At 39.7% G+C, this 25,123-nt stretch overlaps 1 protein-coding gene across 4 annotated transcripts in view; it reads left to right on the forward strand.

Annotated features, from left to right (window-relative positions):
- Nucleotides 1–24,863, forward strand: part of RFX4 (regulatory factor X4) — a 93,200-nt gene extending 68,337 nt beyond the window's left edge. For 3 of the 4 annotated variants that reach the window (XM_030480458.1, XM_030480454.1, XM_030480457.1), the window contains 5 exons: nucleotides 1,640–1,759; nucleotides 3,074–3,235; nucleotides 9,410–9,572; nucleotides 12,632–12,770; nucleotides 23,301–24,863. In XM_030480458.1, coding sequence (XP_030336318.1) covers nucleotides 1,640–1,759; nucleotides 3,074–3,235; nucleotides 9,410–9,572; nucleotides 12,632–12,770; nucleotides 23,301–23,573 — 857 coding nt within the window. In that variant the 3' untranslated portion in view covers nucleotides 23,574–24,863. The remainder of the gene's footprint in view (nucleotides 1–1,639; nucleotides 1,760–3,073; nucleotides 3,236–9,409; nucleotides 9,573–12,631; nucleotides 12,771–23,300) is intronic. The other variant, XM_030480455.1, reaches the window with a different exon arrangement.
- The last annotated feature ends 260 nt before the right edge of the window (nucleotides 24,864–25,123 follow it).

Raw genomic sequence — 25,123 nt, forward strand, 5'->3', positions numbered from 1 at the left:
CGGACTGGCTACTATTTTAATGTGACTGCATTTGCTCTTGCCAGAGTTATTTAGTGACTTACATGAACATGTTTTAAATATTTCATGGAAGTATAAACATAGGAGCTTTAAAAAAAATCAATTGTATGATCAAATCCTGTCTGGAGCTATTACAGGTACTCTGTGTCACGGAGTCTACTGTATAAACTGACCAAATTCCATCCTGACAGTAGTCAGTCTTCCTCTGCAGATAAATGTTATCCCTTTCAGGAGGACATTACACAATGTCTTGGCTCTGATGCTTTGCTCCTCTATTTTTGCCCGGAAATGCATCTATGCTCTTTTCTTACATATTTATTTTTGTGGCTATGTGTGCTCTAGGGCAAACATTTCTTCACCATCCCTGACACGTATCCTTCTTTATAAATTATAGGAAGCAACTCACTTCCTTTCTGCAAAATGAAGCCAGCCATGCATTTTTAGTCATTTAAAATCTATTTTCTATTCCCCGCATCCTTCTGGTAATCTTCTCCATACCAGTTTAAACTTGTACTAATTTCTGTTGAACATGGGTGACTGAAGTTACATGCAATAATCTAAGTGAGGTTTCACCAGTGCCTTGTGCAATAGCATTAATACTTCTGTTTCTGCAATGGAAATATATAAATCAGAGGATGATATGAATCACTAAGTGCAGAAATTCTTACAGTGAACTATTAAGCTTCATTTCCATTACTGTAGTCTACAGCATCACCCAGTCCTTCCTCCTAACAACATTACCAAGTTCTCCATCTGTACCTAAATCTTACTTGAGGATTTGTGGCAGATAGCTATCCTTTTACTATTAATTTTCAAAGTGTTTTTTGGCTCCATACCCCACATTTTCTTTTGTCCATACTTATCCCTTAAGTCTTTTTGTCATTAAGTTTTTCACATTCCTGTCATGGCAGTTAAGAAATAGTATCAAGGGCATCTTCAGAGGTAAGCAGAGAAACAGGCCAAATTTTATGCTGATGATATGATTCAAATAGATGATTAGGAAAAGATGGTGTACTAGGAGAAGTCTTCAGCACAAATCTTTCCCTTTAAGTTATCCAGAATTGCTGCTAATGCCTCTATGTTTGGCAGTTAATGGATGTCTTAGTCCAGGTAATGCAGTGGAGGCATGCTATCAGGAAATCTGGAAGGTTGTTTCTACCTTCTTATTGATTAGTCTCTAATTTCTTTGTCCAGTGACACGGATAGTTCAGAAAGTTCATGCCAGGACGTGTTGCTAAGGCAGCCAATTCAGGATTCTGCTTCTGTCAGAACCTTATATCTGGACCGTTAGATAAAAGCAAACAATTCCACTGTAGTGTAATTGTCTAAATTTTTTAGTGCTGATGTAGGAGAAGAAAACTCCGTCAAGTCCCACTTCTCAGCTGTAATCGGAACAGCAATAATTGGTCATATAAGCCTGTATAAATCCAGGAGTGAACAGAGTTTGCTGGACCCTGGGTTTACTTTTATCCTCTTTTACCTTCAGCAAGAGACATACTTCAGTAGCAGTACCATATGGAGGCAGTCCTCCTCTACTGTTTGTGTTGAATACTGTAATCATTGGTTTAATGAGTGTATTGAGACAGTCAATGGCTTTTTTGTTTGTTCACTTTATTACCAGGGTCTTTTCACCTTATTCACTTGATGTTTGATGACTACGTATTGTATCTGCTAGAATCACTTCATTGTCAGGAGAGAGCTAATGAGCTAATGAGGGCAATGAAAGGAGAAGGAAGCACAGGTGAGTTTGTTCTTTTATTCATCTTTTGTTGAATTTCACTGGATCCACTATTTTCTGTATGGACATTTCTTTGTCCTCATCTAACCCAGTGAGGCTTATCTAGGAGCAACATGTTTTTCAGTTCCAATGTGATTTGGCATTAGTAATTTGTGAGGGGGGCATTCCTGGTTATTACATTCTGAAAGAGGTCTGCTTGCTTCATGATGTAAATCTGGATGTTTGAAACTCCATTCCTAAACACACACTTGGTGTTTCAGTAAGAGATTTTTGTACTGAACCTTTCACCTTAGTTAGTCTGTCTAAGCCACCATTGTCTTTCAGTGGACCCAGTCTTGATTCTCATTTTTTTCTCTCTCTCTTGCTCTGGTTTAACACTAAAATTCACTGATACCAGTGATTTCATACCAGTCTAAGTAAGAGGGAGAGATAGGAGATGTGAGCAAAGTCAAAACCCAGAGCTATTGTTTCTGGTACACTTACGTTTTGAGTGCCTGTACAGAAGCAGATTCTGAGTCCTGCTCCACTCTATGCTGTCTTGCCAGAACAGAAGCAAGCAGAGATTGCCTTTAGTCCCTCTGCTCAGGCCAACCACCTTATAATGAGGGGTCCTCAGTGGTCTTCCTTCCTTGTATCTCCCATTACTTTTGGCAAGTTAAACCCATCTGTCACCTTCGGAAAGTTCCATTCTTCATTTTAGCTGTGGCTTAATTTGCCATCCTGTAGATTTATGAGAAGAACAACATTTCAGTGATTAAGGTAATATCTCCTATGTGTTAAAAGACCTGGATTTAATTCAGTGCCCTGCCATAGCCTCTAGGTTTTTTGACAAACAAGTTGCTTATCCTTGTATACTTTCCACATACCTTTAGCAGCTAGAACTGTCCAGAGGGTCATCATCTTTAGTCAGTGAAGAAAGAAGGTCATGACCAAAAGCCAGTAGAATCCCCTGAAGATTTATGTTTCTTTCCAATGTCTCTAGAAGGAGTAGGAGTGCCTGACTAAGACTGGACTCCTAGTTTTAGCTATCTAATAGTACCTCAGGAATATAAGTCTTAAGCTGTCTATGAACAAGTTTCCTATCTATACAGTAGGAAAAGCAGCACTTTCCTTTAAGAGGTCTTATGAAGGTACACTGAAAGCTGTAATGATGAACATTATAGAAATACTTCTTTCAAAGATTTGTGGTTCCTGTTAAGCATTTCTTGAAATACAGCCTACAGAACTTAACTGTTTTGGTTAATTTTTCTTGTAGTTTCTCCATGTTCCTTGACTCTACCTTTAACTATGTTTGATGATTTTTCTCTCATTCTGCAGCAGAAATACGAGACGAAATTATTCTGAGTGAACCAGCTCCTCCAACTCCCTCCCCAGTGCCGTTCTCCCCAGCTAAATCAGCCACCTCAGTGGAAGTGCCCTCTGCCCCCTCGCTCGTCAGCAATCAGTCCCCAGAGTACAGTGGCATAGCAGCTACAACAGGTAGGTAGGTTTACGGCAGCTGGATCTGCTTAAAGATGGTTTTTGCACTTGGTTACCTGAAATTGAGCCCGAGAACATGATGTGCTTGCTTTCAAGAGATAAGAATTCTTCTCAAACAGCAATCTGATAAAGTACCAGTTATGACTTCTCACTGTATCCAAACATGATGTGCAGTCTGTGGACGTTTTATATACTTCAAGGAAATGTGCCATGTATTTTAAGGTTCAGTGAGGTTTTCAAAATTCTGAGCCACTAGTGGTTCAGGAATTCCTGGTGAGTAAAATAGGAATTTGATATCTTTCAATATATTTGAGACTCAAATATGTTTAAATAGATGTCCAAGTTTCCCTTGAGAATGTTTTACACATCATTGATAACTTTCATCGTTCAGTGTTAGAGAGTAGGAACTGCATGTCTGAAGCCTATTTTCAGTTGCTTTATATGGCAACTTATGAAGCGGTTGTATTCTGGTGGGCCCACAGGTTAAAAAGTCTGTGCTTTAAGGTATTCCACTTGTGGGCAGGATTGACAGAAAACAGTAAGCGAAAAACCCCCAGTAACTGGCTTCTTGTTTGGTCTGTATAAATGGGCAACTATCCTCTGTACTCTAATGTGAAACTTACTAATTACCTTTTGGATGTGGGCAGGACATTCTGTCTGTATGATCAAAAGACAGTGTTTTCTTAACTCATGGAAAAGAAGGCAGAAATGTGAATGACTTTCAGACAGTGAAATTCCGGCTTTGCTTCTCAGTGAAAAGAGTGTATAATAAGAATGTGGAAACTATCACTTTTGTTACACACTAGAAAAGTTACAAAACCTTCTTGAAAGAATGTCAGAAAGTGATGATTTACCACACTGGGGAATTTGGCAATGGCTAAATCTTTCTGACAAATGTTCTTCCTGTTTCAAAGGCGCCACAGGGAAGCACAATGCATAGTTGTGGTGCAAAGAGATTTAAGAACATTCGTCCCTTCATCAAAACTTAAGGTTTTCTCACTGTTGGAGAAAATATAATATTTAGGAGGGAAATAGGATGGTATTATCCCCAGATTAGTTAGACAAGAGGCACATGATTCCTAGATATTGCCAGTGAGCACACTGCTTTAGATCAGGCAATGGTGGAGGTGGTGTATATGTTTGAGTCTTGTTGAAACATTGATTTTTTGGGCAACTTGATCCAATAAGATTGTTGTGATGTTATAAACAGAACTCTCTATGGTGCAGAACTGTACCCAGAAGTAAAAGGCACAGCAGGGAACTGTGCTCTCCAGTAGCATTGACAGGAATGGAGAATTGAGGGACTTGTGCTTAGGCTGTAGAGACTGTAACTCTGTGTGACTATCATAACTATTAACCCAAAGCTTATTCCGTAGTTATACAGTAGCCTTTGTCAGCTATCTGAGCTTCCACCTTCAGCTTACTTGACTTAAGCGCAGATCTGGTCAGGCCTGGGAACTGCATGGGTCTTATGTAACCCTCCTGAGTCCCACCAGTAATGCAAGGGAATGAACTCACACAAACATTACAAATGAAATTTAATTGTGAGCCTTTTTGTTTTCATGTTATTATTTTATTATAGTCTATTTTATTCTCTCCCTCTATTTTTTTATGTCTTGGTAAGGCTCAAGTCTGCTAGTGTGAAGTTTCAAGCCAGAAACAGGATCATTTGGGAATAATGGTTGAAAGACCTACTTCCACAGTACAGGCAGTAGAACTTGACGTAGTTGTTCCCATAACAGCAGTTCTTAGGCAAGAAATCTATTTCTGATTATTTGAGCTCTTTCTTTTTTCCAGCTTTTCATTTTTAGGTTGTTTTAAAAATTTTTGTTTCATTGAACTGGATTTTATTCTTATGGTCTGGTGTAGCCTCACTTTTGCGAGTGTGAAAATAATTTTTGCCTTGCGAAAGCCAGACTTGTCAATGCAATTAGTGGTCAAGATTAAATACAAGCATGTGGTTATTTCATGGCCTTAATTTGGGCAATTAGTTGTGCCTCCGTTTTCCATATTCATCGTGTAGATGAACTGGTCAGCTTTTTAGTTTGCTAATCATTAACAACTGTGGTTCAGCTATAGGAAATCATTATATTTTAAAATGGGAATGCTGACGATGTATTACATCAAACTATTCTCTATACAAATTGGTGGCATTAATATATAGAATATTTTGGAAGAGGAACCTCTGTTGTGGAGAGATATATTTAAAGTGCACTCTATTGACTTTCTTATGTGTCTTTTATGAGGTAAATGTGAAACTCTGCAAATGCTTTGCAAATTGTGAGAACTAGTTCCATTGGTTACCACTAGCTCTCAATTCCCTAATTTAAGGCATCATTAACTCTTTCTTGCTTGTGGCATTAGCAATAAAAGTTAACTATTAAACTTGCATTTTAGGCTTTTTGACTTTAGGTCAGTGTAAAACCACCAAATTAAACTGTTGCAATTACATGATACTGAGCAAAAGAAAAATAAATCCTATCTATTTTGTGGATAGATAAATCCTATCCATTCTGTGGTAGAACATCTGGCATGGCTCAGCTAACATTGTATTTAAAACTTTTTGTTAAGTTACGAGACATTTAAAAGGATAATTAGTCTCCATCCTTTCTAAATCACAAAGGCCAGATTAATGATTGTTCAAACTGCAACAATATTGTAATAAAAGTAATAGCTATATGGCTGACTATGCTATTCTTTCTTAAAGCCCCTCTTAAAGCTGTGATTACTCATTTGCTAATGCAATGGCTTTTAGACAACCCAAAATGAACTCTGAATTGTAAGTAGTTCCTAATATGTTAGTAAACTTTAGTTTCAAGAAATGTTTGTGTGATATAAGTCTTCAGGTCAGCAATGGTCATTTAAGGTCACTGTTCTTCCCAGTCTAGGCTAGGTATTAAAGTTCTGGGAATCTGGCACAGGAGATACTTGCACAGAGTTATCACCTCTCATATTTGTGTGCGTAAGTAAGTAAAACAAATTTATACTTTCTTCCTAAAGCTTCAGCTCCTGGACTTACATGAATATATGAGAACATCAGCTCTTCAACAATCGGTTTAATTCTCATAGCTGCAGTGTCAAAGGTTCCAATTTCAAAAGGCAATTTCCCCCTTCCAAATGGAAGGTTTTGTGGTTTTTTCTAAAGCTGATAGTTAAAGTAATCTCTTCATTGTGTGAGGGCAGATTGGGGGTCTGACTCCAGATTTTTGATTGCTTGAGGTTGACAGTACCACTTACTAGCAGAGATAATACACAGTGCTATGAATGTCTTGCTTGTACCTGGGTGGTCATGCTCCAGGATAAAGCAAAGATAAAATGCAGCATCATGAAGAAACTTTTGTTTCTTTCTGCAGTAGTGTACATGATGGCACAAATAACAACAGGAATGTTGTTGGACCGATAGCAGTTCCATTTATATTTGGCTCTCCTACAGGTCAGCTGGCCTCTTGGTTAGTATCCTCAAAATCAATTTTTTCATTAAAAAGAAAATGAGTGATAATAAATGAACTTCCCTATTTTAATCAAATCCTGAATGTTCAGAACACAAAGCAGAGCAAAATGTTGCTCAATCACTATTGTTTTTGCTTATTTCAGAAAGCACTTCAGTTGGGTTCAGCCATATCTAAAAGAGACTTCATCTCCAGGAGTTCAGCTCTGCAGTCAGCTGAGGAAATCAATCATGTAGAACTGGGACATAGGCGGGTATTAAAAAGATAACTCTGAAAAACTTCCAAACTTACCCAATTCCTCCTTTTCCACCAACCACAATGTTGGCAGTATCCTGGCTGACCCGATATATACATAAAAACAGTTTGCAAATCTGTTTTTACCTTCTATGCTTCCTCTCTATCTTTGTGACTAAGTCACTGGAAGTAATGGGATCCCTTCCACAGAGGCAAAGAGAAGTGAGGCAGCTATAGATTCCCAAGAACATCCTTAAAAAAACCATTTGAACACCCTAAACATTTATTTTAAAATTGAACTGCCAGTTAGACTTGAATGCCAGGAGTGGCCAAGTCCTCTCAGCCAAGGAGTCTGACTTCCCACAGGGAGCACATGAACCAACTTGCTTGTTCTGGACTGACTCATTTTCCTCAGACTGAGATAAGATCCCTACTATTCTTCAAACAAAGAAGAGGAGGCTGTCACAATGGCTAGGGCCAGACAAATCGACCGTATTTGGTAAAATGCAGAGGATCTTCTGGCCCTGTTATAACCACTTCTTTTTACAGCTAGGAAGGTTATAAGATTTTTGGATCAATGGCAAATTTTTTTCTTGGAAACAATAAAATCAAGTCAAAGTAAAACTTTTGTTTTGCGGTGAATTTAAAAAGTGAAAATAACCCCAAAACCCAACAGTAATGTTACCTAAAAATACGTATTTGGAGGTTCTTACCATCTTTGTTGTCCTTTTCTTTATTGTCTTTCTGGTTTTGCTGTTTGAATTTAGGCTTGTTCTGAAACAAAGTTTCAAATTTTCTTTTGGAAAATAGGACAAGGAAAATAAGTTGACTTTTTGAAATCAAAATATTCCACAGACTAGTTGTTGATATTTATACTTTCAACAGTTTTTCTTCTGATTTCAAATGAACCTCTTTGGTGACCACATAAATAGTTTTGCCCCCTTCCACATAAACTCTATTTTCTAGTGAAGGTAAGCTTCCTTAAAGATTTTCTTTAACTCAAGGAACCACAACTGCTTATATCCTCAGCAGCACTGATGCACTAGCTTCTCTTTGGTCTTAGGGACCTCAATGGTCCTTTGCAATGGGAGGAGATGAAAGACTAAAAATCCAAGAGTTAGCGATAGAAAATGTGGGCATGTGAAACAGACCTAGCCTAAATATCTTTTACAATAATATATCCAAGGATGTCTCTAGTGTAAAAGCACCAAATCACACCCTGCTGGAGTATTTCATGCAGGACTTGGCTTGCAAGGTTCAGAATACCTTTGTTCAGTCCCAGAATTAAGCATTTCCCATTTAAAAAAGACAATTGTGCCAAATAAAATCACACACACCTGAAGAAAATTATGCACATCTGAGATAGGCTTTTCATTTTTCAAAGCCATGGACTGGACATAGGCCTGGTAATGCAATCACTTCCCCCACCGAATTAGGCCCTTTCATGCTACAGGAAGTCCTAGAATCCACAATGAAAAAAACGAGTCACCTCCTGCAATTCCTTTTAGCTAGTGAAAAAGAGTCAAGAGTGCCCAGAGACCCCCAAACTAGTGTTCGCATTGGGTTAAATTCAGTGTTCTGGTCCTCATTTGCAGGGTAATCTCAGCCAGTATGGTCATGACCTCCAGCAAGAGCTATGTTATGCTGGAACAATGGATCTGTCAGCCTCCTGAGTGAAAGGGGTGTGTGCAAAGGACAAAGGTTTCTCAGCAGCGGGCTCATGAATCTGGAGTTCCTGCCTGGAAGGGATCAGGATGATTAAAAAACTCAGCACCTTCCAAGCAAAATGGAAAACCCACTTCTTTGCTTCTCTTCCCACAAATGCTCTACATGAAAAACTAAATTAAGTCCAGTCCCTGCCGCCTCGAAAGAAGAAAGAAACATTATTTGCAGGAAGAAAACGTCTAGGCTATTTCTGTCTCTATATATTTGTTATAATTTGGAGATCTACCACTGTGTTGCCACTACAAAGGCTGGTACCTAGTTGGGTGGAACAAGCACAGACTGCAAAAGGATTCAAGAAATTTATTTGCGTAACACCCATTTTTTTCTAATCCTTCATTGTTCTGATCATACTTCCTGCCTCAGTCCAGCCTGATCAGCTTCAGAGCTAAACAGGCCAGCAGCCCACTCCATGTGAGAGGAACCTCAGGGTTTGCTGCATCATGCCTGAGAAATTTTAGCACTGGTGTTCCTCCATTTCTAAACCCTATCCCGATTTTTTCTGAAAAATGATTTCAAGACCACACTGAAAGTTTACAGTCTGAGCCATTCCAGATACGTCTCTTACCACTGGATCTTTGCACACTCCAACTGATCTATTTGTATTCTTATTTATTCCTCAGATATGGCTGTTTTATTCAATGTGTCTGATGCTGTTTCCATTATCACTGCCTGTTAGGTTGCTTTCCTATAACTCTCTCAAAGCATAACACTTCTATGGATGACAGCCCATGTTAGCTGTGTTCCTTTAATGCTTGTTTGTCTGCAGGGGCTATGCAATCCTATACGTGGTCACTCACCTACACCGTGACAACAGCTGCTGGGTCACCTGCTGAAAATTCCCAACAGTTGCCCTGCATGAGAAGTCCACATGTACCATCATCATCTGTCACACACCGGATACCTGTTTATCCTCACAGAGAAGAACACGGGTAAGTCACTTCCCAGTGTCCTGTTTTGGGGGGGTTTGTTGGTTTGTTTGGTTTTGGATAAAATTATGTTTAGGGATTTTTTGGGCAATACAATGAAATCTTTCTTTTGATGCAGTAAGTCTGTATTGTAAAGATGCTAGTATCATGATTCTTTGGCTGGTGTTACTGTTGTATGCTTATATGACATCTCAGTTTTATAATCTCATATAATTCTATTATAAAACACAGTAGGCCTGGAAAATATTTTATAAAAGAGAGGGCTTCTCTGATTCCTGTTTTCCTGTGCCATGTTCTAATCCGAAGGCTAGATGTCCCCAAAGAATGACCCTATATACCATGTTTCAGGAGAGGTGATCCTTCTCCTCTGCTCAGCACTGCTGGGACCATATATGGATCCAGTTCTGTGCTCCCCAGTAATAGACAGACAGCCATACTGGAGTAATTCCAGAAAAGAGCCACTTAGATGACTACAGGACTGGAGTATGTGTCATACAAAGAAAGGCTACGGAAGCTGGGATGGTTTAGCAATATGGAGACCGCAAGCCATTCCCCTACTGTAGGTGAATTTCATACCAAATGAAGACTCTTAGCCATCCACCATACCTGGGGGATGTTTCCTAACTGAAGTTAGGAAAGTTTCCTAACTGAGGTACTGCCGGGCTTCCTTCCTACCAATCTTGCACACTAAAGATGGTCCTATGTGAACTATAAAGGCTCCAAACCATCTTGAAATAGAAGCAGAATGCCTAAAAGATCAGAGCACGTTATATGTGTCGAATATCACAATATTTCACAATGCTAAGACACTTAAGAACTGAACCCTCACTACTGAGTAGCTATAGATGTGGTTCAGAAGCCACTGTAAGACATAGTACTTGGCAGAAAGCATTTTTGTTGGATTTTTCTTCTCAGAGAGATGTTGGGTTCCTCAGCCAAGCACTTTCAAACAGGCAGAATACTAGCGTTGGAGGAGCACGGTCATCTTCTCAGGCTGTCAGTGTTCTCTTTCCTGAATTTGACTGGACCAAAAGTACACAATAGAGATTAGGATAAGAAACTTTATCACTCCATGCTCAAGTGCATTAAAGTGCTATATTTTAGCAAGAAGTGATGAGTGAAAGAAGGAAACAAAATTAATAGCATCCACACTAGGACATAGCTTCCTTAATGACTAGAGAAAGCAGGAAGTGCAAAAATTGCCTTATAGGACTTGGTTTTGTTTGGGAGTACAAGGGTACCTGGAATACAGGAGGGACTAGATAGGCCAGCATGTTCTTCAAGCAAAGGAGGGTGCTCTGTCAATGCCAGGCTTATGCAGACTGCCAAAACCATCTGTTGCACATCTTACTTACCAGTCTATGTGCTGAAGGAAATAAAACACAAGATGTCTGCCTACCACAAAGTGTGCAACAGCTCCATATCATAGCCATTCCTCTCCGCTGCTCTCCATAGAGAGACTATTTAAGTCATTTTATGTGGGCACCAGCTTGTAGATTATAGAAACCACTCAGATTTACAGCTAAGCCCAAGTGAACTCAGTGTTGAACAGTGAAGATGGATATAGGGCTTTATGCCCTGAAAATGTTTTTAGGAGGGGTGCTCTGCCTTCATTTAGAATCTACTGGATTGTGTGTTACAAGACAGGACATGGTATCTCTAGAACACCATCATAAGATTAAAAGAATAACAGAAATTTAAACTGTACCCAATGTAAAAATTGCATTGAGCTTTCCACAAAAAGAGTAAGTCTGTACAAATAACAAGTCTTCTCCTTCACACAATGAATCAGTTACCTTGTTTATTTATCATGGTTTGTGTTCTATTGTATTTCATCGTGTTTCATTGAGGAGGTCCAGAGGAGGGCATGAAGATGCTCAGGGGGCTGGAGCACTTTCCCTGCGAGGACAGGCTGAGAGAGTTGGGGTAGTTCAGCCTGGAGAAGTGAAAGCTCTGGGGACACCTTAGAACAGCCTTTCAGTACCTAAAGGGGGCCTACAAGAAAGCCGGAGAGGGACTCTTAATTAGAAATAGTAGTGATAGGAGTAGGGGTAATGGTTTTAAACTGAAAGAGGGTAGATTTAGATTAGTTATTAGGAAGAACTTCTTACTGTGAGGGTGGTAAGACAATGGCACAGAGAACTGCCCAGAGAAGCTGTGGCTGCCCCATCCCTGGCAGTGTTCAAGGCCAGGTTGGACAGGGCTTGGAGCAGAAGGTGTCCCTGCCCATAGCAGGGGGGCTGGGGCTGGAACTGGATGATCTTTAAGATCCTCTCCAACCTAAACTATTCTATGAGTCTATGATTTCAAATAGCATTATTTTAAGAACTTTTAAACTTCTGTGCTGAATTAGGATCAAACGTTTGCAAGGTTACATAAAGATGGGGAGGATGCAGAAAGTGTCCATGCATCTTCTGCTAGTGAATGGCCCAAATAATAGCGGCCAACAAACACTGACCCTACAGTTTCTTATAGCTAAGGAAACTGCTTCTTCCTTTACCCTGGCTGTCCCTAGACAAGGGGTCGGGATAAAAAAAGCAAGCAGGTTCTCCAACCTCAAATCCTACTATATTCTTCAGTCAGCTGTGCTAAAGCTGTATGTTGAGTGCTTTAGATGCAAATCAATACCTCTCTCTCCCTCCCAAAAAAGGAACCTCTGACCCCAGTGCAAGGCGATAGCTGAACTCCATAGTGTAGTTCTTTAAGTCAAATCTCACCACAGTTCCTCAGCCTGGATAGCAATTTACTAGGAACATTGCAATCGAATAATAATAAAAGGGAAAGACACTTTCTCCTTAGAAAGGGCATGAATAAGCCTGCAATCTAAAACAAGTCACAGAAACATGCCAAGTTTCTCTATTTGCTGCTGTGTTGTACACGTAATTCCACCTAGTGGCATCTGCTTCCCACCTGAGCTGGAAAATACCTTTTTTAAAAGGTTATTTAAAATATCATTCTCCTATTCAAAAATAGTGAAACTGTATGTTTCATAAAAGTTCTAGAATTATTAGAGGGAATACAATTATTATGCATACTAAACAGTGTTTTTTAATTGATTTTAGATACACAGGAAGTTACAACTATGGTAGCTATAGCAACCAGCATCCCCATCCAATGCAAAGTCAGTATCCATCCTTACCACATGATACTGCTATTTCTGGACCACTTCACTACTCAGCTTACCACAGAAGCTCTTCGCAGGTAAGTTGGATTTATTGCTTGATAATGCTTACTATAACATTTTGAGTTGTGCTTGTAAGTTTATCAGTATATTAGCTGTCTGAATCGATAAGCTCTCATCAACCTAATCATTTATGGTCCCCAATTTTTTCTTGTCTAATATTACACAGATATCTTCTAATTTTGGTAGAGATTCTTTTATCAGAAGTAGCTTTAGATTGTGAATTTAAAGTACTAACTCTAAAATCCAGGATTCTGGATCATAGGAAGTATTTCTGGGCTAAGAAGTAGCTAAAACAGAAATTAATATAATTGTATGTTTCTTAGCTGTTGGGAACAGGAAGAGATTCCTAACAAGAAATAAAGGTGGTTTTGTATAGTTGAAAGACTATGCAGAGGCCATTGTGAATGCTTCTGGGGCCTCTGCTTTTGAGAATACATATGTTTAGGAATTGTGAGTTCTGCATATAGTTTGAATAGCTTCAGGACACCATTGCAAAGAGGTTCTGTTTAATCTATATGCTATAGCCTCCTGCTACAACGCTGCAAGATTATGTCAGTAACTACTTCAAAACTATTTTATTTCATAAAACTGAGCCAGTAGGAACTAGCACAGGTTAATTGTGAAGATTATCTCTGGCAACCGTTCAAAAACAGTGTCACTATAGGAGAGCTTTTAGTACATCATGCACATGGTGCTTCCCCAGTGTAGGAAGCTGCTCTCTGCTAGAAGATTTGCAAAAGGCTGGCACAGGCAGGAGGTGATGATGTTGGCGTATTCCACCCACATGGCACCTCTTAGGCTTTACCTACTGGAAATTTATACAAGTATGTTAGAGACCACCATGCCTAACTATTGTCACTGGACTGGAACAGTTTCATACCACATGTAAAGGTGTAAATCTGATAGTGCTTTGGATTAGAATACACAAAACCTGCATCTCATTCTGCTCTTTGGCATCAGTCTGCCAGGTGATCTCAGAGTAGTAATTTCTCTTCTTTATGCTTACTTTTTCCTAGCTGTAAGATAAGAATAATGGTCTCGATCTCCTTAAAGCTTTTTGAGATCTGCTGGAAAGATTGTCCTATACAAACTCATTTCTACTTAGCTCAACAATGGCTTCTTAGCTTACAGAAATAAGTCGTCGACAACTTTTCACCTATTTGCGTAGCACTTGGCCCATCACACCACATGAGGTGTCAGAATTTCTCTGAGGGTTGTGGCAGCTGCTGTATCTTCAATAGGAACAGTGAGTGAACATTTAAGTACAGTGTCCTGTGAAAGGTTTGTACTCATTGGTTTTTCAGTACAGGCCTTACTCTGTTATCTCAAGGTTTTTTCCAGAACACATCAATTTTTCACTTAAAATTGGCTCACCAATTTTCTTTACTCTCTCTTTTCCTTTACTGCAGAAAATCCATATGAGTGCTAGTTCTGAAATGATCTGTAAGGCCATAAGTCTGTGTGTAAACAGGGAATTAGGTTCTTACTGTTTGGAAATGTTTCAGGACAAATGTTTCAGGAAAGAAACAGGAGTTTCTTTCTACCCTCTGACAACTGTCTGTCATACTGACATAGACAGCACAAGTTAAGCAAGAAATAAATAAAGCAAATCAAGATCAAGACATTTTTAGTTTACTCATGTCCTGGTTGACATGTTATATGGAAATAGTAACATGCATTAAAATAATGCAAATATTGTTCATACTGTAGTAAGCTGTCTCTACAAGTGCAGATGTCAGATCATTGCTTCCTTCCTTGCTAGTCCTTGAACTGTCCTGAACATACCTGAAGAAGAGCTACCCTTTAATGATCACACCTGAGAGTAAAATTATTTCAACTCGTATTTAGCATGTTCTTTCTCATGCTGCTTGTAAACTGAGATGGAATCTCATAGCAGAACACAGCTAACAAAACCCTATCAAATGTGCTTATTCTGTATTGAAAGGAGCTACAGACTGAAACCTTACTTTCAAAAATAATCTTGAATGGTTTAATATGGAATTTGCTGACATTCTTTTTTAAAGCTAAATGAGCTTCTGTAAAATGCTTGCCCCTGATGATAAGTTCTTTCTTAGCTACTTTTAACCAAAAAGGTTTATAAGATGTCCCTAATAAGATGTTAGAGAACTACTCTTTTCCTAGCTAGCAGACTTTCTGAGAGGAAGATGGTGCAAGGAATTGCAGTAGGACTCATGATGTTGCAAAATCAAAATACAGGAAACCAAATGTGCAATGAATATATAAACAGCTGCCACTACAGTGGAACTGGAGGAGATGCAGTGTGTATGGCTGTGGTAATATATCGGTTGAGAAGAGGAGGCATTGACCATAACTCTTCAAAAGAACTCTTTGTTATAATCTGCATTCACTCCAAATATAGAACTCTGGCTCAACTCCAACTAATATTCTTCATGCTTTTTAGGATAGTGTCTATGGATTAACTCCTAATGAAAAAAAATCTGTGTGGAAGCAGTTCTCTGCATACATAGATTCAGAGAGACCTTGTCCTAGACAGGGGTCTAAGCTGAAACAGGCAACACGTAATTGAGCTGGGTTTTAGGCTGCAGCTATAAATTACTATCTTGGTCTTGAAGAACACCATGTGAAACCTCTTTCTGTGGAAGAGAGTTACATACTCCAGGTTTTATGAGGTCAGGCTATTTTCAATCCCAGAAAAACGTTCCTATTGAAAAACAGAGTTGTGCTTGATTTTTCGGCCATTTACTTAGTAGAACTTTAAGATGGATCAGTTCACATATACAATTTACAGACCGCCAACAAAAAGAGTGGAATTGGAGCAAAGGGAATGGAGGGAGTAACTTATTTGGTGAAAGTGATGAACTGAACAGCTGGGAAAGGGGCAGGGAAGGGAGAAAGTGACCATTTAAATTGTATTTGCCAACATGCAGCATGCTGACCTCTACCTGAAAATACGATGATGTATACACTGTATCAATTTTAGGATGTCTACTGTGGTTTTGTCACTGGAATCCTTACAGTGGAGCTGCGCTGGGGAAAAAGTCCCAGAGCTGTAGATCTTCTACTATGTACAGCTCTTGAAACATACAGGTGGGGGTCCCAAGCCAAGCCTATCTCACCTGACCTGTGGCACATCCATGCTGGCAAGAGGCTTCTGAATAATTTGAATCCTTTGTTGTCAGAGGAAATGAGATGGCAGTAGTTGCCAAGGCTGATGCCGCTGAAGCACCACATGTCACAGCTGTGTGCTCACTCACACCCTATCCTGTAACAGACTGGTGAGAGCCCTGGAGGTTTTTGTTGTCTCCCATCTCTGAGATAGTCTTGGAGCTTACCTTGGCTCACAGAGGAATGTAGTAGTACCTTGTGACTTTGGAATAAACAGAAATTTTGATAAGTAGCACATAGTTTCATAGAGATCACTGGCTTTCAGAAGGACAGGAAGAGGAAAAAATGGAGGAGGTGGCTTGCAAAAAACTTTATAGGGGAGTAACTGTTCTGCTGAAGTAGTATCTGCAGCTACTAACCCACCATAAGCCTAAACCTGGCTCCTTCTGGCAGTATAGGCTGACTAATTCCCACTGATGGCTAAGAGCCTTTTTGTTGACAGGGACAGTCTGTTCAAACCTTGGTCTTAATCCGACTTCTTTTTTCCCTTTCATCAGCATCTTCGAATAGTTCTCAGAACAGTTGCTTCCTTGTAACTCCAGGCCTGATTGCTCATTTCTTGACTTGGCTTGCTGGCCACAAGCCTGGCACACAAACAAAGAAAAATGATCTACAGATTGATTTCTTATGACCTAAATCTCTCAGCTGTAGTGCAGAAGTGCATACAATCCTATGATGCTACTCTATCATCATATAGAAGGGGACCATGTAATATATGTACATAAACACATCTATACTGATACTATGTTTTGTCAGTTCTCTGCCTCTGAAGTACCAAATGCTAGGGTAGAACAACAGGTGGACAACATCTCTGTCTAAAAGTCTCTGAGTGTTCTTATCAAGCTATGTTGAGTTTAGCAGAGAGGTAGTCCCTTCGAAAGTAACCCCTTCACAATGTCACCACCTAATCCACCTCCACAATGTACACTTGACTGGCTTTTGATCACAGTTTTTGCCTGCAAGTTCACCCTGGCTGGTTGGTACTTGATACTCTTCCAGGCTACCCACAAATATTTCAATTCATATAATTCCACCTCTTCCTTAACATAACTCATGCTGTAGTAATTTTTCTCTGTAAATCACAAGGACAACATTTTTAGTAGGAAGAGTAATCTACAGCAGTATATATTCTATGTTTTTACCTTTTAATATATCTGGTAACATATAAAGATGCAAATCACATGAATGCGCATCCCTATACACCCAGTACAAAAAAGCCAAACATACAATATATACATGTGAGTACTCTAATGCATGGCTGTAGTGAACCATATTGTAGGTCCGTTTATTCAGGTCCCATCTCCAGTAACGGCCAGAAATGAATGTGTCTTAGAGTAAGCAGAGAGTTGTCCTTTCACCAGCGTAGCCCCGCTGTCTTTGGCAAGAGCTGACCTAGGGACTTGCTGAGTAGGAAGCAGCAGCTGGACTGTTGTATTTTGTAGCAAACTGCCCTCCCTTACCCTGTCTTTGAGCTTTTAAGTTCTTTTAGCTTTTTTTTCTTTTCCTGTACTTACAGATTTAGGGATGGGTGACATGAAACATATATTTTCTTGTTACAATTAAGTATGTTATCTCATAGTTGCATTGGGTACCCTATGTTTTTTGGGTGATGCTGGTGTGGAATAGGTAATATTCATTCCTTATTTATCTACTCCGGCCATTCAAGACATTATAGATCTGAATCATTCCTCTTATCTCCTTCCTGTCATCTCTTTTCCAGACTTAAAAGTCATCATCTGTTTAGTTTCTCTTGTAATGGATGCTCTATACACACGAGTTATCTAAGGACGGCATGTGCACTGTAGGGCAGGCATAGTCTGAGGAACATGCAGGCGTCCTATTCTCCTAATTGGGCTGGGTAGGGAACCTGCTGGAGCTGCAGCTCTTTTCCAGCCTTTCCGTGCAAACCTGATCTGAGATTAGCTAGGAGGGACTCAGTGAAGAAGCTGCCAGATCAGCCACTTAGATGTGGGACACACTCCTAGACCCCATGCTGCACACAGCCTTATTTTAACTTTTCTTCCTTTGTTATTTCCAAAATGGAACAACCACCTCCAAATGCTGTATCTCAGGTGGAGGCACTTAGCAGAGAGCCTGAGAAGTGGCATAGTAGAGTTTCCCTTTTTGTTCCTTGACATGCAATTCCCTTAAAGACAAGCATTTATTTATTCATTTACTATTTTCTACTTTTAAGCTATCTCCTGTTGTGCTCAGGAGCATAGCCAGGGTCAGTTGTTACTGATCTGGGGCTCTGCCCTCAAGAGGCACTAATCAACTTCCGGGACTGGGAGGAGAACATTTGTGCCAGCAAGTGCTTGCAATGCTGTTTTGTTGTTGTCAGATTTCATTTATGAAAAGCATCTTTTACTTCCATGGGCAGAACAAGAAAGAAAAGGGGAAAAGCTCTTGTCTCCCCAGCACGTACACAGTATAAGCTTGTGACTGCACCAATGCAGTAAGAATATTATAACCTTCCCAATAACCACCCTGTCATCAAACAGCTAGTAATGACAGAAAGAACAAAAATACTGGCCACCCACACAACAAGAATCATTGTTCCTAACTTTATGGCTTCATAACGGACTTGAGATTGTTAGAATGTCATTGGAAGTAATTATGTATTGAATGCAACAGGAAATAGATGTCTTCTTTCTAAATAATTACAAATTGCATTTTCATAAGGCTCCAAATGCCACTCCCTGAAGTACCAAAACCACTTAGATTGACTTGAAAGTTTCACCCAAGCTATTTGACAGACTAACATTCAATAAGCTTCAGTTTGTGGAGAAAGGGATCAAATTAGGGGTTCTAAAGATGCAATCAATCAATAGTTTTGATTATGTAATTTTTTGAGCTTATAAGCATATTTTTATGAAGTTAATTTATAGCCAGTTCTTCACAATTGTTGTAATTTCTGGCCTGAGTTATTTGCAAATCCTAAAGTAGTGGCTACCATACAACATCAACTTAAAGCACTCTGCAGAAGTGTGAGCTAATGCAATGTAAAGTCAGAGCCACATTCATAAGGAAAATATTTTGCTGTTTGGACAGAGACACCTTTCACCTCCATGCATAATCAGTCAGTGAGTTAAGGATAAGAATAAAGAGATTATTCTCCATCCTCACACTGCAGGAACTCAGTCTTCACTTCATGAGAGGACATACTTACTGTATTTTCTAAAATAATACTAAAAGAAATTGAATTAATTTTACATTATTGGGCAAGGCCTTAACAGTAATCTGCTCAGATTCCCAGACTTAAAGGGCTTCTTGTCTAGGTCTGACAGCAGCAGTACCAGCAAGTGTGAGTTAACCCAGAAAATGGCAATTTCCTGTCAAGAGCCCTCCAACAAATGTCGCTTTTATATCTGGCAAAGATCACTAGGCCCCAGTGTTTTGAGTTCAGCATGCTTAAGCACTCTTCATCAAACCGGATGTAGAGTGTGAAAGGTGATTCAGGCAGCATGGGCAGGCATCCGCCCAGATGGCTATGCTTCGGACACTCCAACAAGGCTGAATAGATGCTTCATTGGGTGAGTTAATAGTCAGGCAGGGGCCAATGAGTACTTTAAAAATATTGTCTTTCAATAGTCTCTTCACTGTCGGGAAAAAGAAGTCACTGACTCATTTGCGATTAGCTGACCTACCATTACAAAACTTTCCATCTTGCATTCAGTCATAACAGAATTTATTGTAAAATACTACATATTTAGAGTCCATGTTATTTTCAAGCAATTATTCTTTTTACATTCATGACACATTCATAAACACAGCTGCATTGGGTGCACTCGATGAAAAGGAAAAGCAGCACACTGTATCCTGCCCCCTCATGCACAGCCATTAGCCCGGCCTTCTTAGTAAGCCTTAGCATGGCCTCTTGACTGCATACAGGAGGAGGATTATCTTCCCTTTTTAATGCATCCTGAAGTTTATTCTGGGAGCCAAGGTTTCATTCCCCTAACAGCACAGGTTTTGTGGCTACAAACTACCAGAAAGACATTATGTGGCTTCCCGGCATAATGCCATTTACAACCAGGAGACCCACCATAAGATTCCCACAGTTCATTTTGTTCTTCCTGCTCATAGATGAAAGTTTTGCAGTCTGCAAATTATCAAGTAGCAAATTATCCCAGCTGAAGCCGGGGCTTGCTCTTGGCGTTTGTAGTGGGTACAAAAGCAACTAATTCCCCTGATACAAGTCACAACCTCAGTTTCACAACCTCAAAGGAAAATTGCACTGAGTCAGGATGGCAAAGGATTCTCTTACGGTTAACAACAGAGTAGATCAATTATCACATAGGGAAGGAGACAAGAGATAATCATTGGTGTATTATGGCAAAAGTCTAGGTTAATCTTGTTCTTTTATACAAGAATCTACAATGACTTCAGGTATAGATCAATAGGTAAGAAAGACAAAGACCATGATAAGTAGTATCAGGTAAAACAGTATTGAAGACAAAGAAGAATGTTGCTAGCTTGGCTCAGATCTTGCAGCTCCACAGGTGACATAAAGAAAACAGAAAGTTAAAAATTTATTATTATTTGTGTGGTGTGGCTTTTTCCCAAGACACATCCTGGTCCCGACTCCTACTGTCTTAAAGCATTTTGTACGTTTGAGATCAGCCAGGAAATACAAGTTATGGATTTGACAACTGTGGAAAGGGACTTCTATTTAACTTGAGACAACCTAACTAATGGATTACATCATGTGGCAGGAGGAAGAGCCATCTTCTGAGGACTGCTTATCTTCTGTCTTAAATATTTATCTTGAGGTTTGATAAATACTTCCAGTGGCTGCAGACAGAGCACAGATGAGCCACTTTTACTAGACGCCTGACTTTTTAACAACTGAAGTTAGGTGAGATGAATTCAACTCCAAAGCTATAGTGAATAACAAGACAACTTGTTTCCTCTGTATTCATTATGGTGAGCATTTTGTTCATGACGATGTTCAGGCAAAGGCAGTCAGCAGGCACTGGCATGAAAATGACTTTGGTGTGTTGACAGTGCAGACCAAGAAAGGCACATCCTAACTCTATTCTATTCTCCTAACTCTAGCTATTCTCCCAAACATTAAAAATATGAAATTTGTTCAACTTTTTCTGGAACCTCTTATGTTTACTTAGAATACTTGGAGGCTAGTTGTCTTTTGACAAAGTGCCTTGTCCTTAATAAATGAATTAAATGACAGAACCATGATCCTAAATCAAATCACCTCATTTAAAACTTCAGAGCTTGAGTTTCATTGCTGCTGGGCACTAGCAACTGTTATCTTCAGCAAAAGCTTCTGGAAAACCAGCAATTCTGAAAACTCGATTCTTCTGCAAAGGAATATAAGGCCTTCTGTGATCAGGGCCTAAGATCTGCTGAGTTTTCCTACTTGAAAAGCCTTTCTCTGGGGTGCATACCTAAAGGGGGACTATAGGAAGTCTGGAGATGGGCTTTTTACAAGGGTATGTATGGACAAGACAATGTGTAATGGCTTTAAACTGAAATAGGGGAGATTTAGGTTAGCTATTAGGAAGGAGTTCTTCCCTATGAGGCTGGTGAGGCACTGGAACAGGTTGCCAGAGAAGCTGTGAACTGTCCCTGGCAGTGTTCAAGGCCAGGTTGGACGGGGCTTGGAGCAACCTGCTCTAGTGGAAGGTGTCCCTGCTCATGGCAGGGGGGTTGGAACTAGATGATCTTTAAGGTCCCTTCCAACCCAAACCATTCTGTGCTTCTGCAAACATGGAAATTTAGATGATCTCATATAGACTCATTGCCCGTGTTGCCAGTACAGCTAATTCTGATAGCTGTGTTAGCAGCATCAGTTTAAGTGTTGACATTCCAGTATGGTGCTGCTATTTACCAGCCTGTTTCAGCAGCTGATTGCACAGGTAAATCCAGTCTCTACGGCAATGAGAAGTACATGCTAAATATCGCATCATACAGCTTTGATGTCCTTCCTCTCATTTTCCAACTGGCCTGTCTCCCCCAGGACACAACGGAATGTGTGTGGATGCTAAATCACTAACTACAGTAGGTTGGCCAAAAATAGTCTCTTTCTCCTCTCTAATTAGGAGTGGTTGGAGTGTGACTTTTGAGCTGCTTGAGGCTTTCTGAACTATTTGAATAAGTGTGCCAAGGCAGGACTGCCTTCCTGGCTGCGGTCTGAAGGGAGTCAGCAGAAACTCCTTGTGGAGACATTACTGTAATTGCCTTGGGCTTATGCAACAGCTGCTTATGCAACTGATTAACTCCAGCCCCATCCGGCAGTGGAGTAATGTAACGAGACCCTTTGGGAATCACTGCCATCTCCCTCCTAGGAACAACTATGACAGCTTTTGTTTCTGTGATCCTCCAAAAGATGGGGAAGGGATTTTGCAGTCCTCAACCATATAAAGTTTTGGCATGCAGCTTGCAAGGCTTGTAAGCATCAGAAGAGGTGATAGTCCTAACTTTGGTGAAACACTGTCAAAAAACCCGAGAAGATGAAATTTTCAATTATGACCCTTTTTGTAGAAAAGGTATAAAGGTGTAAAATGTAGAAGCTCTGAAGACACATGGCTGGTCAAGAGAACAGGGATCCTAACAGTCTCTGCAATGCAGATGGATAATAGGATTGCAAAACAAGGAGAGCACACAGATGATCTGCTCCTGTAAGACAGGCAATAAAACACACGTTAAGCAAGCACTCAAGCAAAATTTACTTTCTGTTGCTGAGCAGCCTGTGCCTATAGAGAGCAAAAGATGTTCTCTATTTTCCTGCCTATCCTTCCTATCCTCAGCACATCTTCTCCTAAGTGGGAGGCATTTGTCGAGCTGCTTTGATTCCTAGTTTCCAACTGTCACTGCGAACAGCTGGGGAATAGAGAGATTCTTCTTCTGCCTGCCTTTTTTCATAAGTTCTCCAATTAGCTGCCCGCTCTGAGGCCAGACTATACTACTTTTATATAGAAACTGGCCAGGATGGCTTGTGAACATTTAAGAGGAAAGGCACCTTTCCAATAATAACGATCCTTTTACTCTCCTCCTTCAAAACTCAGTTCTGAGTGAACAGGAGTCGGGACATTTCATACTCTGTTTTTTACTGAATAGCAAGTTTTCAAGTAAAAGCAGTGAGAAAAAGATATGATGAATTAAACTTATTTTTCTTTCCCAGATATACCTGTCAGTGCATAACTCTTTGATAAATTAAGTCACTATTTAAATGCAGTGATCGCCCTGACACTGGTTTGACTGCAGGCACTAGTTATCTGATACTCCACCTTCAGTATCTTACCTCTTTGTTGGAGGGCCATTAGTTCATATGATTTTGCTTTTGTTAAACACGGCATTGTGACACCACCAGCCCTTATTTTAACATTAAGTATGTGGTACATAATTCTTTAATTTGTTTTTCTTTGCTTTTATTGTAGTACCCTTTCAACAGCCCAACATCAAGAATGGAGCCCTGTTTGATGAGCAGTACTCCAAGGCTACATCCCACACCAGTGACTCCTCGTTGGCCAGAGGTCCCGGCCGCAAACTCCTGCTACACGAGCCCATCCATGCACTCCACAAGATATGGAAATTCTAGTGACATGTACACCCCCTTAACTACGCGCAGGAATTCTGAATATGAGCACATGCAACACTTTCCCGGCTTTGCCTACATCAATGGGGAAGCCACCACAGGTTGGGCTAAATGAAAATGACTGGTATCAGCTAAGCCCATATACTTAAAAGAGTTATAAAAACTTCATGTTATGTGGGAGTTCTCACGGACATTCTTCAAGGGAGGTGAAGATGGAAAAGATCCTGGGCAGATAAACGTAGTTCATAATGTGGGCAGATTGCAGACCAGTATGACTGAATGTTCCTGTAGCCGAAAAAGAGTTTTATTCTGTTCTAGACCACTTTTGGGGCCAATCTGTGCCTTTTTTAATTCTGGCATGTGGGCCAACCCTGTGTGATGTCAGTTTGAGTGAGCCATTTTTGCCCCCTCTCTTATTGACAAATGTTAATGAGTCTTACAAAAAAGTACCAGAACAGCACCTATTTATAATTTGAATTGAAGACAGGAAATTCACCCTCAGCAAAGCTCTGTCATCTGTTCTTCTTTTAAGCTCTTAATGCATTCCTTAAAAACCATTCTGCCAAGTCGTCACTTCTTCATATCAATTCCTTTATCTGGCTCCTTAAAAGAGATGTGGTGTTGTAGGTTTCAGTTTACACCTAACTTTGTATATTGATGCACCTTTCTGTGGATCCAGTAAGTTTGATCTTTACAAAGGAGAAGACAAGACATGTAGCATTGAATTATACACTGCCTTAAGTTGACTATTGTTCTTATTATATATGTGTTTGAGTTAAGTTTGCACAATCTGGAAAAATCTAACTTCTCTGGTCAGAAATGACAAGGTAAAGAAGGGACCTGGGGACTGGGAAGATTTGGGATTCAGAGCCACACATGTTAAATATGATATGAAGCAATTATGTAAAGAAATTGACAATGCAAACGTGATTATTCGCTTAATTACCTATTGACAGGTATGAAACTATTCTCTCAGTTCCTTCACGTGATGATAATTCTATATACTTCTACAAAAGCAAAATTCAAAGCTGTGCCTTTGAACTTATTCTGTACTGTGTATGTGTGGAAAAATGTATTGTATTTTGGGGAGAATTTTTCTTAGACATTTTCTGTCAAATTTCTAGCTATTTGTGAGTTTTTGTTAGATTTTATTAACATAGCTTTTTCTTCTGTATTATAAAATGCACCAAGCAATTATGGTGGACCTATTACCCTATGGGTAAGAAATAAATAAATGGAAATATGACATCAGACATTTCAGTAATTGTTCTGTAAATAAAATCTTTGATAGCACCCACTGTGATGATAACCATGTTTATGCCTAAAATGGACATAAGTGTTATTTGTACAGTTGTGCAAGATATATGAGGGATTTTCACACTCAAATAAAGTTCTTGAAATTAAATAGATGACATTTAAATTTACTTAAACACAGAAACTTCTGCAAGCTGCAAACCTTCAGAAAATCCTAAATGTGACTGTATGTTTTTATCCAACAAAGGGCTTGAGAACATACATAACTGACAGCAAATGAGTAGCCTGACACCTGCAGTTATGGCTACAAACTGCTCAAGGCTGGGACTGGATAGATGACTCCAGATGGCTTGGTTTAAACTCTGCTGCTGTTGCTCACCCAAGCCATTGTATTCACTGGGGCAGGTAAGG

The sequence above is a fragment of the Strigops habroptila genome, chromosome 3 (genome assembly GCF_004027225.2).
Source record: "Strigops habroptila isolate Jane chromosome 3, bStrHab1.2.pri, whole genome shotgun sequence".
In the NCBI taxonomy this organism is placed as follows: Eukaryota; Metazoa; Chordata; class Aves; order Psittaciformes; family Psittacidae; genus Strigops; species Strigops habroptila.